We start from the raw sequence: 18,493 nt of genomic DNA on the forward strand, positions 1-18,493 counted from the left end.
TCTGTGATTTTAGCTGTTTTTATGCTTTTTTTCAAAACAATACAGATCCAAAACACAAAACCCAGAACCCAAAACACGGAAGGGTGGTTTTGGCAAAACCAATCCAGATCCAAAACACGAAGAAAGATCCAGATCCAAAACCAAAACACAAAACACGAAAAGTGGCCAGTGCACACCCCTAATATATATATATATATATATATATATATATATATATTTATTTATTAAATACCCAAAGGTTGGTGACAGCAGGAATCACAGTTATATAAATGAAGTTTCCGATGTAATGCTTGGGAACTGCTATGATGTCAGATGTTACATTAGGTCCTTTAGAAGTGAGTGAATTATTTCTGGGGCAGGAAGATTCCATGGAACCCATAAGGCATATGTAGAGGAACTTCAGCTCGGCAGATTTCTGTGAAGTTTTTGGCATCTAAAATTAGTAGAAAAGTGGTTTTGTCCTAGAAAAAAACAAAAGTGATTAATTACTGTTTTCTTTACTATTATTTTTAGAAGTGATTAACCCTTCACTCGCTGGAAAAACTGCAATTGTAGACAGAATAGTCTGGTTTACGTACCTGGCGCTCATAAAATGACACCAACACCAGGTCTAATTAAATCTTACCAGCAACTAGAAACACAAATACACGATCCATCAAAACCTAAATCAGTTTCTTATTCTTTCACGGGAAATAGCCTTCAAAGATTTGGCACTTATGTAACAAGAAGGAAGAGTATAAAAGGGAAATATAGTGTAATAAATTGAAAATAAATAAATTAAAAATCACAAATTCAACGCCATATTTATTTCCAACCCCATATCAATATAAATCACCTATATGAGATTGCTAATCCCATTTATATGGCCGAATTTGTGGATTTAAAGCTCCCCCAGATAGTACAATTTAGGTCCCTCCATTTTCGTCCGCAAATGCAGTTCCCATAGGTTTCTCTGGGGGCTGCAGTGCTGGCATATTTACCAAGTTCCCTGATTGGATAACACCATCTCCAGATGACGTTCTTCTATAGTATAGGGAGGCGTTTTTCTGTAGTAACCTGTGGGGAACCATTTTACATGTTTTTCTTGGAGAGGGAGCATCAAATGTATCAAGTATTGTGGAGTGAAATCACATAAGCTTTACGGTCTAGGGGCTCTATTTATTAACATTATTTTTACTAAAATAAAGTGAAAAAGGGTGTTTTCACACCCTTTTCACATTATTTTAGTTTCATCTATAGTTATTACAGGGCAATTGGAGTAGAATTCGTAAAATTCTACTCCAAGCCCTAATTATCACTTATTTTTAGTAAGCAGATCGCATTTCCCATAATTGTAATGGGAAATGTGATCTGGCCAAAGTTACTAACAATAAACTGTGAAAAGATACCGGGGAAAGCCCTGTGAAAATAACGCCACCTGGAGGTGGCGTTATCCAGGGTCTCCCCTGGTTACCAGACTCTAACGGGCAGAGCAGAGCCCGGAGCCGGCCCCAGTGTTCAGCTGTGTGGTCTAAACAGACCACACGCTGATCTCTGCTAAAAAAAAAAAGAAAAAAAAATAGTAAAAAGAAAAAACTTACTTGAGTCCAGGGACCGGTGATCGGGGCTCCGGGTGATGTCCTCCCTCCGGTCTGCTGGTCTCCCAGCATGCACTGGGACCTGGTCGTCACCTGACCAGGTCCCAGTGCAGTATGGGATGTCAGCTGACCGGAGCCACGGAGGACATCACCTGAGCACCGATCACTGCAGGTAAGTGTAATTAAGGGAGGGGGGTCACAGGGGGAGGGGGAATCGCGGGGGGGTCCGTGATCGTGGGGGTGAGGCTTAGTGCTGGGGCGGGGCGGGGCTTACCTACGGACGGTTGGCGCATGCGTCGGCACTTGTCACGGTATTTTTTGCGAAAATACCGTGATAAGTGTGTGGAGGGGATTCGCAAGGTCACAGTTTTATCGCAAGCTCTGTCCCTGCAAGGGATTTGTAGTAAATCCCTGTGATATTGCCTGAATTCGCAATGCAAATTCAGTCGGTAATATCACACTACAATCTGCATTACAAATACGGATTGTAGTAAATAGAGCCCTATGACACTTACCGATATACATAGTGACTATCATAGTGTTGTAGACATATAGGAAGGGATGCATTAAGCATACCAACGTCTAGTAGAGCCCCGTAATGCATGATGATTTTAGCAAAGGCCTGCTCTCCCGGTAAGAGCTGTAGTTTGCGGTGTACTTGGCGTTGCATATTTGGTCCAAGCTGTGCATATGGAAAATGTGGTCAAACCCCCAAAACAGACTTTTCGGAGGTGTGACCATATTTTTAGCGATGATGCATCCCGTCTATAAAGTCTTAATAAAACGGGTGTCCATTTGTGATTTTGAATGCATTACTCTATATTTTTCATCTTTTTCCTTCATTTTTACATACAGATGTATCCTTATGCATCTTTGCTGCAGTCGTGCTAAAAGCCCATCTCGGCGCCATGTCCCGTACGATTCTGCTAGCGCTGCTAGTGTTGGCATCACTTCCATTTTTTATTTCCTAACCAACCATTTTAATAAACTGTAAATTTTTAAAAAAACTGACAGCTGACAGAAGATGAGCTTTTAATAAACAAATTTAAATGTCAATCTGATGTCTATGGTTTATGTACTTTAAGTTGTTAATGGGTAAATTACATTAATACAGAATTAGTTGATTGCACAATTTGGTGTAACTATGGAATCTGGAGGTTTTTTTTTACCAGCACTCAAAAAACTAAGCATCAATACTTTTAGAAATAAGCTGTATAGTGAAATGATTAAAAAATGGTACAGCAGTCAAACAAATATAAATATAAATCTCTCAGGTAGCGACAATGACCTTTATTGTCTAACATCTGTCTGTGTGTTAGGAGAGACGCAGTGTTTGCTGCTGGTCAGACTTTGACTTACATGCTCTGGTCGATGTGCATCAATGTTACCGATGTTTACGTTGTTGCACATTGTCGGATGGATACGAGAAGGCAGCAGTGAGCGTCCCTATGCCTGGATATGCTTTGCAAGGCATTAGCATATTTTAGCAACAATCCGTAAGAGATCGCAGCTGCAAAAGCATTAGTGTAAATCTCTGAATCAGACCCTCTGTACCCCACAGCATGTAGACTCATAGCAATGTCAGTAATAACATTCATCATATTAGCTTGCTGATATAAACTAATAGGTAACCTACCGGACGGGGAGAGACAACAGCTGAAAGGATCACACCATCATCTTCATCACTGGAATCTGGGCTGGGAACAAATACTGGCTCAGAGGGGTAGAAACCATCTTCTTGCCAAACCTTTGAAACAAAACCATATTTACATTAATAAAAAGATATGAACAACACAAAGTCACAATCAGCATTTACCATCCTGCATCTTACTTACAGAGTAGGATTTATTTCAGAGAACGAGAAGACTTTGTAACAACACCTGCTAACTTTTAACCACTTTACTGACATTTTTTTTCTAAAAAAACACTCAGAAATCATCAGGGGTTTTTATGAGTAACTTAGGTGAAGCACTTGTGTTTGAATCTATTCAAAATTGTTAATATTTGTAAAAAAAAACAAAAAACGTTTTTCCCCCCCAAACATCGGAACATCGCATCACAACCATTGGAACATCGGTAACATTGTGACCATCGCGACTTTCAATTTCACAGCAGCTTCAGGCATCAAGTACAGTTTAGGAGATGAGGGGGAGCAGTGGCGCCCCTCCCCATGGTGACAACCATTGTGGGGGGGGTTGTAGTGAGCACGGTGCGTGGCCTAGCATGGCCTTGTGTCCAAAACCCCCGTTTTTGTCACTCCGGGGGTCCGGACCAGTCTGTGTGCAGTGCCGGCTCCCTCACTGTGTCAGGAGCCGAGTGCTGCACATCATGCTACTGTGCAGCGCCCAGCTCCTGTCACTGGGGAAAAGTCGGCAATTTGGTGTCACCCCTCGGATAACGCACTGTCTGGTGTGGTCGGAAAAGATAAAACCATGCCAGGCAAGTTGTTAAATAAGTATAGAGACAGGATATCCAACACAAAATTCCAGTACTTGAAGGACACCTGACATGTTTTTTCCTGGGGACTTTATCGAGGGCTATTGTCCTGAAGATGGGGACAATAACCTTTGATAAAGTCCCCAGGACAAAACGCGTCAGTACTGTATTTGCGCATTGGCTATCCTGAAATTGCCAGCATCCATCTTCTATTTGTTTGGGGGCAAAAGGGAAATGGACTAATAACATATACCAGGACAAAGCCAATTCTCAGATACTGTAAGCTCTATATCATGTTTTACAATGTGAGTGTATTTCTTATTGTAATAAGTACCTTTTATATACAGTATCACACTACATGATATATGCTATTAAGGTTAAAAAGGCTTATACAATCGAAGTGGAGAACTTGACACATAACGTCTACCAACATCCAAGAATACAGTATTCTGTACGATGGATATCAGATAAGCACATATATACTGTATCAGATTTTTGGTATGAGCCCGGGCACACAATCACTGTTTGATATATGATTACTATTGATGAACGAATTAAAATTCAGAGATGTTCGTACATTCTACATAGGTTTCAGTGATGTCAGTCACAGTGCCCCAAAAGCCGCACATGATGGACATGGTGCTGTTGTTTGTGGGTGGCAACGGGGTAGCAACAGTAAGTGTTCCAGAAAATGGGGGTGTGTTGGCCACAATTTCTGGGCATGCCAAAGCCAGTGGCTGCGTCCTTGGTGCAATTTCACAGGCCCTGACAGCATGATTTTACCTGGACATCATGAGTAACCTGAGGGCCCGATGTTCCCGTAGTTGATCCGATGCTGTGTCTTTGGATGCATCAGCAGATCAGAGAAGCCGGCAGGAGGCGTCTTTTTACACAAGACGCCTCATGTGTCATTTACATATTGTCGCACATCCGCTGCAACATCTGCCACAATAGCGCCCATCTCTGGATCAGCCTCTGTATTACACTATTGAGCGCTTATGGAAAACTTCATGCTATTGCAAGAGGTATGTATTCAGGACAGTGGATCTACCTTCACAAATAAGGGTCTGTACAGTATAAATATTTTATTTTACTTTTTGTTTATTTGTATTGTACCACACTATACAGTATATACTGTACAATATTAGATTTTTGGCATAGAAGCACCCACACTTTGTAAGGATTTTTTTTAAGTATACACGAAGCAACATACTGTATGCTGCTAGATATAGATGCCAAAGTCCATTGCATCTAGTCTATGATATTCATCTAAAATCCGCACAGGATAACTGGCCAGTTCATGCCCCAAGTCATTACCCAATATTCGGGAAACATTGCTCCCACCTCCACCATCCCATGGTCACTACCCCACTATAGGCACACACTTGCTATATGATGTCTCTTGTCTGTCTACGCACCAACATAATTCACACTTTGTGACTCATCACCTGCAAACAAGGGACCAAGTCGGAGATGTATGAAGCCTCCTTAAGATTGGACAACTGGAGAAGTTGCCCATAGCAGCTTCTACTTATGATTTTATAGAATGCACTAGATAAATACTGGCTAGAACCTGACTGGTTGTTATTGGCAAGTTCTCCACTTGTCCACTTCTTTGCTCTTTAGGAGGCTTGATACATATCCCCCAAAGTTGTGGTACACTAGTGAACAAACACACCTGATTACCTAAGTACCTGTATCTCCAGGCTTCCCATCTACAAGGGCTGCAAATGCCCCTAAAAGAATACACCACTGTTCCTGACACCTCCTCCTACTCTGTTGCAACAGGGTTGAATCTCTCCTCCTGTTCCATGGAGGGGTCCATGTGGCAGGAGTCTATTTTGGAGAGTCCCAGCTAAGCCTTGAATGATATTAATGGCTTCAGGTACAATTCCTCTCCATGGGGCATATTCAGTTGGGTGCGAGAATATCAAAAATCCCGCACCTGCAAGTATTTTCCATAGGGATGCATTACCCGCCAATCCCCCGCAGTGTGCCCAGTTTGGCAATGGCCACGAGCCAGGCCTGGCTCACGCCCCAGCAGGTCAGCCCCCTTGTGCTGGCTTATAACAGCTGGAACAAGGCGCGGGAAGGCAGTCCAGTGGCTGAGAGAGAGCAGAGAAGAGCTCTCAAAGAAAGAAGACAGAAGATACCACTGGAAGCCCTGGAGGGCAGCAGCCAAGCAAAAAGAGCTTAACCAGGCTGCCGTCTGCCAGGTAAAGCGCCGACGCGTGGGGTCAGTGAAGAGGCCCGAATGCCTGTGGGAGCAGTGTGCAATGCAAAAGAGCACACACTGGCCACTGCTCCCCAGGTGAAGATGCCGGGAAGCCCTGAAAGTGTTGACCCTTAAGTGAACTGTCCAGAGGCTGGCCAGGTGGTTGAGCCTAGCCTGGTACCACCGAGGACCACAGTGCAGGTAAGGTTGGAGCTGACGCATTGGGTCGGTGAAGAGGCCCGGATGCCTGTGGGAGCAGTGTGCCACGCAAAACAGCACACACTGGCCACTGCTCCCCAGGTGAAGATGCCAGGAAGCCCAGAAAATGTTGACCCTTAAGTGAACTGTCCAGAGGCTGGCCAGGTGATTGAGCTTGGCCTGGTTACTGCTGAGGGCCACAGGGCAGGTAAGGTTGGAGCCCCCTAGACCACTTGGGGTCGAGCATGAGCCCTGCATAGGTGTATATACCATTTAATGTGTTATTTTACATATTCTTGGTTTACAGTGTGATCTGTATATAGATGTACCCATTCACTGCCTTGAATATACATAAAGTTTTGGTTTGAGGTAAGTGACCAAGGACACCTGCACGGCAGCAGGCTTTTAGCACCACCCCCCGTCACCCCTCCACAAATGAGTTAGGCAGTCAGCATTCCGTGTAAATATTGGGAATTTTTTTTACTGTAATGTGAATTTGTATTTGTTTCAGTTCACGGTTTTGTTACATGAATATTCCAACCATTGGGGCAAGCAATTTACTAAATTTATCTGTGAACCAGATCACAACAGTAAGTTTTAAGCCATGTAAAGAAAATATCAGCTACAACTGACTGACTTACTCTTAGACCCTTGGTTACAACATCCATTTTGACAAGACAACTCCCTACGAGATGCTGTAATCCACATCCATAGAAATAGCGGTATCTCTTGGCGTTGTACTTGGAATAGTTGATTGCTGGAAAGTCCAGACCTCGGATCTCTTCAAATGTCTCCTCATCATATAGGTTTTCATGAGTGCACCACACCTAGATAAAAACATTATGCCTGGTGACCACTTTCTAAAAATAAAAAAATAAAAACAAGAAATATACCTGTACATACGCTTTTTCAGTGTCAAAATAAACAACATTTTAACAAAAACAATGTGTTACATTTTGTCATTTCAGCTGTTCTCTAAGTATCAATATACCTTCCAACATGTCATTGTAAAAAAAATAATGCCCCAATTAATTATGTCAAGCCCCATATAGATCTCTCTCCTTTTGAGCATCAGAAACAAACAGAAGTGTAAAGGTGTGTACAAACAGGGGATATGACACATTCAAAGGACACATGTATGATTGTATGATCTTATTTTAAAGTCAGCTCAGCTGCATCTTATATTCTGTGCACAATGATCCACTGAGGTAGATGAATGAACCGCCGATATGGGGCAGGAGTGCGCTGATACTGTTTCTCCCCCAAGTATTATTGTGGGGTTCAGTGTTGTCGATAGTAGCAGCGCCGATGTTTATGTATGAACGGTCAGAGCTGCTGACCGTTCCGACAGCTGCAGCTATTGATATCGACAACTGCAGCTGTCATTGCCCTACCATCACAGCAGGGACAGCACTGTCCCTGCTGAAGTGGCTGCCAGCTCCGGGGGCTGCATGCGTGATCTCACGAATGCCCAGTGAAGCCAGCCAGGAAGTAAGACACAGCGCATCAGCACTAGGCTGATGCGCTGTGTACTCAGGCAGGGATCGCCGGAGGGGGGCGTTTTCACTTCCACACTCTGGCAGATGAGATGTTCATACATCTTATCAGTAGATAAGTCCTACTTTGCGATGCTACTATCTAATGCATTTACCCCATTATGTTATATTATACTTCCACTTTGCTGCCATCCACTCATGTCTCAAATGTGCATTTAATCATACCTCTCAAAGGGGGAGTGGTCATGCCTCATGCCCCCATTGCACACCACATTGGGGGGGATAGCCACGCATCACATTGGGGGCATGTCCAGCACTTCCAAAGCTGCTGGGCTACCCCTAGCCTCTCCCTATGCAGAGCAGCAGGTGAGAGAGAGTGTCCTCCCACCATTTCCATTCCCTGGGAGACACTGAAGCCCACAGGTGGGATGGAGGGACGGTGCCAAAAAGAAGAATTACCCACCAGTAACAGGAAATTTGGGAGAAATAATATATATGCACACACTAAGTTATCATGTCCAATCCACCTAGTTTATTCATCAGAATGACATGGAAACCAACAATTGAACATTACGGGAACATCTCCATGGCCCTAATACTAGCTAACAGAGATCACCTCTTTAGCCACTGGTCAGCTAGTTCTTGGGGTTGGCCATGAAGCCTGCAGACCTTACTGAGGCTAACACGGCCTCAACTTTGGGCTGATGTGACTCCCAGTCTTGGGAGTGCATGATTATGTTGTCTAAGTATGCAGACGCATAGGCAGTATGGGGTTTCAACAATTTGTTTATAGCTCGTTGGAAAGTGGCAGGTGCCCCATGTAAACCGAAGGTCACCACCTCATACTTGAAGAGGCCATTAGGAATGGAGAATGCAGTATTTTTTCTATCTGAGAGAGTAAGGGGAATTTGTGAGATCGAGGGTTGTTAAATACTTACTACCAGCTAGACTTTCTACAAGCTTGTCTAGCCATGGCATTGGGTAGGTATTGAACTGGGAGATGCTGTTCAACCGTCGTTACTACCATTGGGCTTTGTAACTAGCATAATTCGAATATTCATTCACACCCAGCTGGACCATGTTTTCCAATTATTTCCTTACCGCCACTGGCCTAGCCTCAGGGATGCAGTATGGCTTCTGTTTTACCACTACCCCCGGTGGGGTGACAATGTCATGTTCAATTAAAGTAGTACTCCTGGAAAGGGGAAGAAAACATCCATACCATTTCCTCAGCTAATTGTGTTTGTCTCGTAGACAAGGCAGGTTCTATAGGGACATGGGCTAACTACTCCTGTAAGAGTCTGGAGTTTTCCTCCTGAGCCTCTGCGACCAGTAGCACCTGGGATTGTTACCCCTGAACTCGGTTTGTGCCTCCGCTGCCATCGAAGTGAGATGCAGACTTCGCAGCTCGCATTCAGCCAGCCCCGGAGTACTGCTCTCCCGGTTACATGATCAATCCGGTCAATCTCTAACCAGTCTAAGTCAGCCAGGACCATCTGATGCTACTCGTCCAATCCTGGCTATACTTGGGGTATATATTCCAGCCTCTGGCTCTCATTCATTGCCAGTACAATGTCTAGCTAAGTCCTACTGAGTGAAGCTAACTGTGCTCCGGTTACATTCGTTTGTTACCCTGCTGATGCAGTTCCGTTTGTATTTACTGCACTAAATCTCCATGTTATTCCATTCATGTATATCAGTGCCAGACTATACCACAGTTAGTATCCATTCCGGTGTTCAATCTGTATCCAGTCCTATCATCCTTAGAGTGCTCCCAGACTACAGAGAAAACCCAGTCCAAGCCTGGTAATACTCCTTCCAAGATCTGCCACTCAAGTATCTTGGACTATAGAATCAAGTAAGAAGAGTGCTTTTATTATTATCAAGTAACAACCCAGTCCAGCCTGGTAAATCTACTGCTACACTCTTCCTCTGCTACATACATCATACCATCTACAACACTGAAGTCCCTTGTGGTATAGTGGGTATGATCCGGCATCTCTCTGCCCATACCCAGGTTCGATTCTCAGTCAGGGAAGCTCTTATTCACATGTCAGGAGGTCTCCTCAGGCCGGCCAGCTTTGCATACACACCTTCCACTGCTCAAACAGACATTTACTCTGCCCCGCCCACACCCACAAACAAATACAGGCGTGGCAACCTGGGCTTGTTTCTCTTGCTGCACAGCTGCTACATTCACGAGAGCTCTCAATACTTCCTCCATGTTGTTTTCTTGGTGAGTTGGGAAGTGGAAATGGGCTTCCCTTAGCATCCCCTTCTGACACCACTTCTGGCAAGGACACCATACAAGGGATGCACACACTAAGTATTCCGGTTCAATCCACATGGTTTATTCATCAGAATGACATTGAGACCAACAATCAAACATTACAGGATCTTCACCACGGCCCTACCACCAGCTAACAGAGATCACCTCTTGCCACCAGCCAACTAGCTCACAGTAGGTCACTCAGACAAATGCCATAGACAGGTTTAAATACCTGTACATTAGACCCCAATAACGAGTCTGACGTTTCAGGTTTATTAATCTTTCCTCAGGGACACACTCATCAGCCAAACCTTAAAACCATTGACAGGTGCCGTTAATAACATTGATTAACTCATTACAATGGCACCTGTCAAGGGGTATAATATATTAGGCAGTAAGTGTACAGTCAGTTCTTGTAGTTGATTTGCTGGAAGCTGGAAAAATGGACAAGTGTAAGGGTCTGATCGACTTTGATAAGGGCCAAATTGTGATGGATAGGTAACTGGGTCAGAGCATCTCCAAAATGCAGGTTTCCGTGGCGTGTTCCCAGAATGCAGTGGTTAGTACCTACCGAAAGTAGTCCAAGGAAGGACCTAAGGCTCATTGATGCATGTGGGGAGTGAAGGCTAGCTCATCTGATTTGATTTGGTCCAACAGAAGCACAAATTTCTGGAATGCTGGCTATGATGGAAATGTATTGAAAAGCAGAGATAATGATATGGTGCACTGGTCACACAAATTAATAAAATCTAACTTTTATTAATTCACATATAAAAATATAACACTTGATTAGAACACACATTATCCATAAAAAGTAGAGAAAGAAAATTAGTGAAATATAATATAGGGTTTGGGGACTGTTTTATAGACAAACCAGGAGGATAAGCAAATAAGCTTACAGTATATGGTGTATACGCTGATATTTGTATGTTGTGTACTGAGATGCTTTTATTGATTATCTGTATATTCTTGTCACATCATACAGTGTTTATTTGGGATGTAGTCATTTTACCAACGGCCAGCATCCCGAAATCCCGACTCAGGATTAAAGATAGGCGTCTGAATACCGACGCTTATCTTTAGCCCAACCCCGAAAAACCGACAGCCGGCATCCCGAACGAAGGTAAGTGGGGACAGGTTAGCGTTAGCCGTGGGGGGGGATGGTTAGGTTTTAGCACCCCTGGGAGGACTTAGGGTTAGGCACCCCCCCGGGAGTGTTGGGGATAGGCTGCGGGGAGGGGGCGTTAGGTTTTGGCACCCCCTAGGGGACTTAGGGTTAGGCACCACCAAGGGAGGGTTAGGGGGTGGGGGGGGACAGGGATAGGTTTAGCCTACTTACCTTCTCCTGTCAGGATTTCGGCTTATCGGGCTTCCGGCGTCTGTATTTCACTCAGCCGCCGGGATATCATACCCAACCCATTTATTTACAATTGGCAACTGTATAAGGACATTGCAATAAGATTATACAATGTTGCACTTTGTCTACTCTAGCTCATTGGCTTCACTGTGTCCTTTCAAAAATGACATCCAGCTGATAGTCTGCACAGTATTTAAACATATTTATTTATTTATGATTATTTTTCCTTTCTTATCCTATATATTGTCTTTTAACTGTTTAAGGTATATGCACTTTATTTCCTATACCGTTACAATAAAATTATATTGATTTTACAGTGAGTGTGGCCAGTCCATGAAGAGGGAATACTTAGCACTTAACCATCTTTAATATGTGTCATACAAGGTGTAGTGTATGTCATAATTCCAACATATATAGGACCAACAGTCACTGTAAGTCGTTAGATGTGGGCACATTTCCAGAGCATGGGATCAAAACAGGAGTCTGGGGAGCAGCAGAAGAACCTAGCACTACCCTGGACATATACTGGTATGTACATATTGGTCTCCTTATGCACTGGATAACGGTATTAATAATTAACCCTATAGATTGTCTATAGCAGTGCAACCCTAGTTGGTGCACATGTACAGTATATTCATTACTGGCTGACACATGTTAAAAATCCACAGGTGGTGCTAATTATTCCATTTGTGATACTTAGGGACACATGTAGCACTAGCAAAATAGTATTATATATGATTTATTTTGTGGTCATGGTGTGGGCTAGGAAGGGGGGTTTCCAGGCAGCCGGAACTCCCCCCCCCCCCTGCGTTTGCCTATGTAGATTCTGTGTGGTCACTCGTACCGTATATAAAAAAATATATTCGATTTTATTGTTACAGTAAATTGTCACCAATTTATGGATACCACCATTTTATATAGATACCGTGTGTTCTAAGCAAGTATCATAATTTTTTATGTGAATTAATAAAAGTTATATGTCATTAATTTGTGTGACCAGTGCACCATATCACTATCTCAGCTTTTCAATACTTGGTATTCAACTATAGCGGGAAGCACCAATTCAAAATACAATAAATAATAAAATATTAATATAATTTATAACTGAAGGTCAAGAACTGGTGCTGTTGTTTCTTCCTTCATTATAGTAAACATCCATTATATATTCATTATATATGATAGAAAGGTGTCAGAACACACAGTGCATCTCAGTTTGCTGCGTATGGGGCTGCGTAGCCGCAGACCGATCAGAGAGCCTATGCTGACCCCTGTCCACTGCTGAAAAGCCTACAATGAGCACATGAGTTTCAGAACTGGACCATGGAGCAATGAGAGAAGGTGGTCTGGTCTGATGAATCAGGTGTTTGTTTGTTTTTTACATCAAGTAGACGGCTGGGTGTGTGAGAATCATTTACCTGGGGAAGCCATGGCACCAGGGAGCATTATGGGAAGAAGGCAAGCCGGTGGAGGTAGTGTGATGTTCTGCCAAATTTCGTCTGGGAAACCTTGCGTCCTGCCAGTACTGTGGATGTTACTTTGAAATGTACCACCTACTGTACCTAAACATTGTTGCAGACCAAACACACTGTTTTTAGGCAATGGTATTCCCTGCTGGCAGTGGCCTCTTTCAGCAGGATAATGCGCCCTGACACAACTCAAACATTCTTCACAAATGGTTTGAGAAACATGAAAAAGAGTTCAAGGTGTTGACTTGGCCTCCAAATTCCCCAGATCTCAATCTGACAGAGCATCTGTGAAATGTGCTGGAAAAACAAGTTCGAGCCATGTAGTACTACTGTCTTCTGATAAGAGAGAATGAATGCTGCCCTACTCATATTGCTCCAGCTGTCTTTCTCTGGATACCTACTGCCGCCAATCGGTGCTACTGTACTGGGAGCTGGAAAGCGATCTCTATTCAATACAGGAGTTAACGACTATGCTGCTACAAGATTTAAATCAGCGCCATACGCAGAAGGTCAGTAGTTACCGGGTGGTTATTAACAGGACACTCACAGCGCATGTTGCACCATACAGCGGGGATTTTCTCTCCAGCACCGCACATCATCGGATTGACATCCTCACTCACCTGTGTGGAGCCATTAGTGGCACAGCTACCAGATTTGGGAGCTCATTCAGACCCGCTCGCAAAAGTTCCGGTCGTTGGCTGGCAAAGAAGGGCCGAATATTTTAATTAAGCGCTCACACTGCGTTGCGTAAGGAAGCCCTCTATGTCTTAGCGAGATATGGCAAAGTGCACTCGCAAGTGTATAAAGACGCCCCCTTGTCACTCGCAACACACGTCATCTCTGGGAACTGTAGAATAAATCGGTAATATCGAGAGCCATCTGAGCTGCTCGCAGCTCTTGAGGTTGCCTTTCCCCGCCGCAAGCACTGCGATCAGTGAGGGCTGAAATACACGCAGGTGACGTGTACAATGATGCTACATTGCTAATTATGCACGCCCTTTAAACATTATGGCGCCTGACACGCCTGCATTCGTATCACCACTCCCCCGTTCACGAGCACCTTCCCCTGTTACCACCCACAAACGGCACTGTCTGGCACTCAAAGTAGCGACCTGATAGTGGCTTACGAGCAACCAAAATCAGATTGCAAAGACTGGCTTGCGCACGCACACTTGCACTGCGAATTATACGCATGCGCAGAAGGGCGAAAAAATCGCTGCGAGCGAGCGCAACTTAGCGACCGGGTCTGAATCAGGTCCTTGGTCCCATATTCCATAATTGAAAAATATTTGATGAGAGTAATCCTACAGATCTACATATTGGGTATATGAACAGTACTGTTGCCACATTCCATTTTGGAAAATACTATCTGGGGAAGATTTCTCTTTATTAGTATTTAAGGCCAAGGATCTCCTCTGATATTGTCAATTAGACTTTTATTAGGAGTTGTGATAAAGGATCCAATTGTTTGATAATTGTTGTGAATTCACAGAACTCAATTAAACATTGTATCTTATACTGGTAATATTGTGTTTATGGTACCAACAATGTTTCTACTCCAATATATGGTGCAATTTGTGTACAATTTTTTTTTTTTTAATTTACGACCTACAGTATATCATTCATTGATTTTTTTAACATTGACTAAAAGATTGTGTTAAATATGGTTTTAATATTATGGCTGATATATATTTCAGAAAATCTGTTCCACATCTGTACAATTCAAGCACATACATAAGTGATATACATTAAAAAGAAAAAGGCTAAAGGGATCATTGGTCCACACTGACAATTACACTCTACTCTGATCCACTTCTTCAAATGTGCACTCAGTGTTGGACTGGGGCATGAAGTGCCCACCAGGGAATGCAGTGATAGGGGCCCAAGCTTAAAGGGTGTGGTCAGCCACTAGAGGGGGTGTGGCCAGCACCACAGAGGGACTTGGCCAACCATTACAGATGACATGTAAAGAACAGGATCCCTTTATACAGGAGTGAACAGGAGTGTGTCAGGACCACCCACATTGATTGGCAGGAGGGTTCATCTTGGTATAGTTTCCATAGAAACAATTCAAGCACCCAGGTTTATTAATGCTCCTGCTCCACCCTTAAAGGAGGGCAGTGGGGCTCACCAGGGATTTACCCAGTACACCTGTCGGCCAATCCAACCCTGAGTGCACTCGCTGTGCTGAGCACCTCTGGAGAAAATTGCGCTCTCTTGCCAAGGTCGTCCATTTCAAACTGATTCTGACTCACTTCCCACACCAACCACTACCAACCATGTCCTCATTCTTCACATCTCCAGTGTTTAAATCAGTGCCCTTTGCGCAGGGGCGTTTCAAGAGATGAGCAGTCTTAGTCACGGGCCCCATCCTCTCAGGACGGCGGCTGGCAGTGCACTGAGCGCAACGAGGGCAGCGCCGCACTTATAGACTCTGGGCACTAGAGTGTGCCCAGAGTCTATAGCGCATGAGCAGGTCACCGGGAAAACGTCAGCGGCGCCATTTCCCCTGTACTGCGCATGAGCAAAACGACTGACGGATGTTTTCCAGCCGTTTTTACAGCGCAGAGGGAAAACGCTATGGTTTCCCTGCATCCCACTCAGAATCACTCCCTTAGTGTTATTTTATAAGACAGGACATTTCCCATTTTAAATATCAACGCAAACCGTGATTTGTGGTATTTAAACGTGAAGCCAATTGTGACTCTTGCCTAAAGACCTCACATGTGATCTTACCGTCCCATCAGCTCTTTGCACGGCAGTGGCTGCTGTATACGTGAGAGGATTGATGTTTATACCTGGTGGCGTCTCACTGGTTATATTCAGAGGAAGCACAAATCTGCGAGGAAAAGACTTTGCAGCCATACTATAGACCTGTTAAAAAAATATATAAATTCACTTTAGTAAATGCTTCAGTGATATATAAACTGCTAAAATGATCAGTAAAACCCAAATGTAAATGATCATACATGTAACATGGAGATACCCTGACTTGCTGCTGCGGCTAAGTAATGATACAGCTACAGGAGTTCTCCAGGACTCCTCTTTTCTGGAACCCCCCCCCCCCTCGTTCTATTAGATCGCCCTCTAGCTTATCAGCATTTAAGTGATTTCTATAATGACTACACTACAAGCACCAGCTTCCCCCAGTTTTTCTTGTTCTCTGTAGACTGTAAGCGGACAAGACCCTTGGCATTTTGTCATTTGATACTCTTGCAAACTAATGTAGGGCTATTTTGCACTTGCCGCTAAGTACCAGGTTTCAGGTGTGAATTGGTTAATACTCTGAGACCCTGATTCAGAGATGGATGAATTTGCAGAGTCGAACACAAGCGGCTGAGGAATTCCGTCCATTTCAGATGCAAAATGCAGAAGGAGCTGTCAGACACTTCCTTGCTGCATTTGCGATCCCAGCACTACAACAACGTCACAGACTGGGATCACCATCGCAACCGATGGTCCCAATTGTTGCTCCTTTGGTTAAGCAGCGGGAGCTGAAGCTCACGGGAATGGTGACCAGGCATGTCCCTGCTCTGCCCCCCAACCACAGCAACTTGTCAATCATGCTGCAGCTTTTGGGGATCTGCAAGCGAGATCAAAGGACCCAATATGCATATGCAAATAACTTTTAATTTATCCGCCCGGGAGATGTCAGGGGAGGAGAAGCAAATGAGTTGTGGCGGAGGCGGGGCCTGATGGATCGCGTCATTAATCCACGCACCCCTCGTGGTAAATAGCAGTGATTGGCACATTTACATAGGGGAAGGGGCTAAATGACGTGAATCACAAAGAATTGCGTCATTAAGCCACGCCCCTTACATGAGGACCCGCAATCGCTGCAGAAATTCTCACGCATTCTGCCCACTTCACTAGGAAGTGGGCAGAATACGGGAGAAGTGCCTACCCTTCCGGGAGTGCGGGGGGTTACCCGAAAAATCGTGAGCCTCCCGCGAAAACCGGGAGGGTAAGCATGTATGTATTAATGTACATCTCTGAACCAGGCCCTTAACAAAGAATTTCCCATTGCGAGCAAACACGACCAGACTTGTTTTTCTTGTTATTGCAGAAGGAAAAAGGAAAAAAGATTTACAGATGACAAAAATGTGATTGGTGAGTATCAATGAAACCCTTAAGGTGCGTATGCACTAATAGATAGCGGAACGACAGTACGATTACGACATCGTAATCATACCATCGTTCCCCAGCCCCTGCAGTGCCTACACTGAATGATTAGTCATTCAGTGTAGGCACCCTCCATCATCCCTGAACACGACCAATCTGTCGTTATCGGCAGATTGACCTGCATGTTCAGCCGATGATTGATGTCGAAAACGACCAGCGGGAGCGCGCATCGCTGGTCGTTTCCGACATTATGATGCACGATTTGTGCACAATTAATGAGTGATTGCACGATTACGATGTCATAATCGTGCACTCGCTCATTAATATCTGCTAGTGGATACGTGGAATTACACTAACAGCAGGCGGTTACTCAAATACAGCTCTGACTAAAATGAAGCAATGAAAGGAAACAAATATACAATATGCAGGATAGCAATTCAGTACTATTATGCAATCTTATTTAAGATGGGACCTTAGTGAAACGAACCTCACAGGATTCCTGAAACTACCTGAAATTTCTTGTGGACTGCAAATCTAGCTATAACCTCAGCTGGTAAAGAAAACACAAGTGTAACACTTTGAATCATACCTGCATACTTTGAAATAGCATTTCAGGAGATTGTGACAGCACTACCTATGAGCGCGGCGGTAAAGTGGGCTAGTAGAATCTACATGTTGATGAAACACACTGATACTTTTCAGGGCTTGCTCATGTATTGTGTTTTACAAGTAGTTCCATATAAGTGGCCACGAGATACCTTATGTGAAAATGCATGTAGCCATAGGGATCATTGTGCCTTATAACCAATGCAGGCACTGATGATCCCATGTGAATATATATATTTCTGATTTATTTTTTCCCAAGTATATAACAGCTACATAATGGGGGTAAGGTGCAATCAGGGAGTCAGGGAGATTGCTACTATTTCAGGGAGTCTCCCTGACAATCAGGGAGAGTTGGCAAGTATTGGTGCATACACACGGTCAGATAAAAAGGACGATATAAACTATAACGATATCATTTGATCGTTTATATCGTCCTTTTTTTTAACTCCTCCAACGACCAAGCGATGGTCGATGCGCAGGCACGGATATCGATATTGACCATCCCCCCTGCATGCAGGCCAACCTGGTCGATATCGAGTAGTAGTGCACTGTGTTAAACACTGCAGACAGTCACTGGCGAGCATGCAAATATATCCAACAGGTGCAGATGCTGAATAAACAAGCCTTTATGTGGAGTAATGGAGAAATGTCTATGTTGCACTGGGTTAAATACTGGAGGCAGTCACTGGCGAGCTTGCAATTATAACCAGCTGAGCTAACAAGAACTAGCCCAATGCAACCATACATTTGC

At 43.9% G+C, this 18,493-nt stretch overlaps 1 protein-coding gene across 1 annotated transcript in view; it reads right to left on the reverse strand.

Moving 5' to 3' along the window:
* Window positions 1–238: 238 nt before the first annotated feature.
* Window positions 239–18,493, reverse strand: part of LOC148504760 (carotenoid-cleaving dioxygenase, mitochondrial-like) — a 67,960-nt gene continuing 49,705 nt past the window's right edge. The window contains exons 9-12 of the mRNA XM_088448533.1: window positions 15,751–15,888; window positions 7,068–7,253; window positions 3,214–3,324; window positions 239–461 (exon numbers count right to left, since the gene is read on the reverse strand). Of these exons, the coding sequence (XP_088304659.1) occupies window positions 345–461; window positions 3,214–3,324; window positions 7,068–7,253; window positions 15,751–15,888 (552 nt within the window). The 3' untranslated portion in view covers window positions 239–344. The remainder of the gene's footprint in view (window positions 462–3,213; window positions 3,325–7,067; window positions 7,254–15,750; window positions 15,889–18,493) is intronic.

The sequence above is a fragment of the Taudactylus pleione genome, unplaced genomic scaffold (genome assembly GCF_031769625.1).
Source record: "Taudactylus pleione unplaced genomic scaffold, aTauple2 ptg000457l, whole genome shotgun sequence".
Taxonomy (NCBI): Eukaryota; Metazoa; Chordata; class Amphibia; order Anura; family Myobatrachidae; genus Taudactylus; species Taudactylus pleione.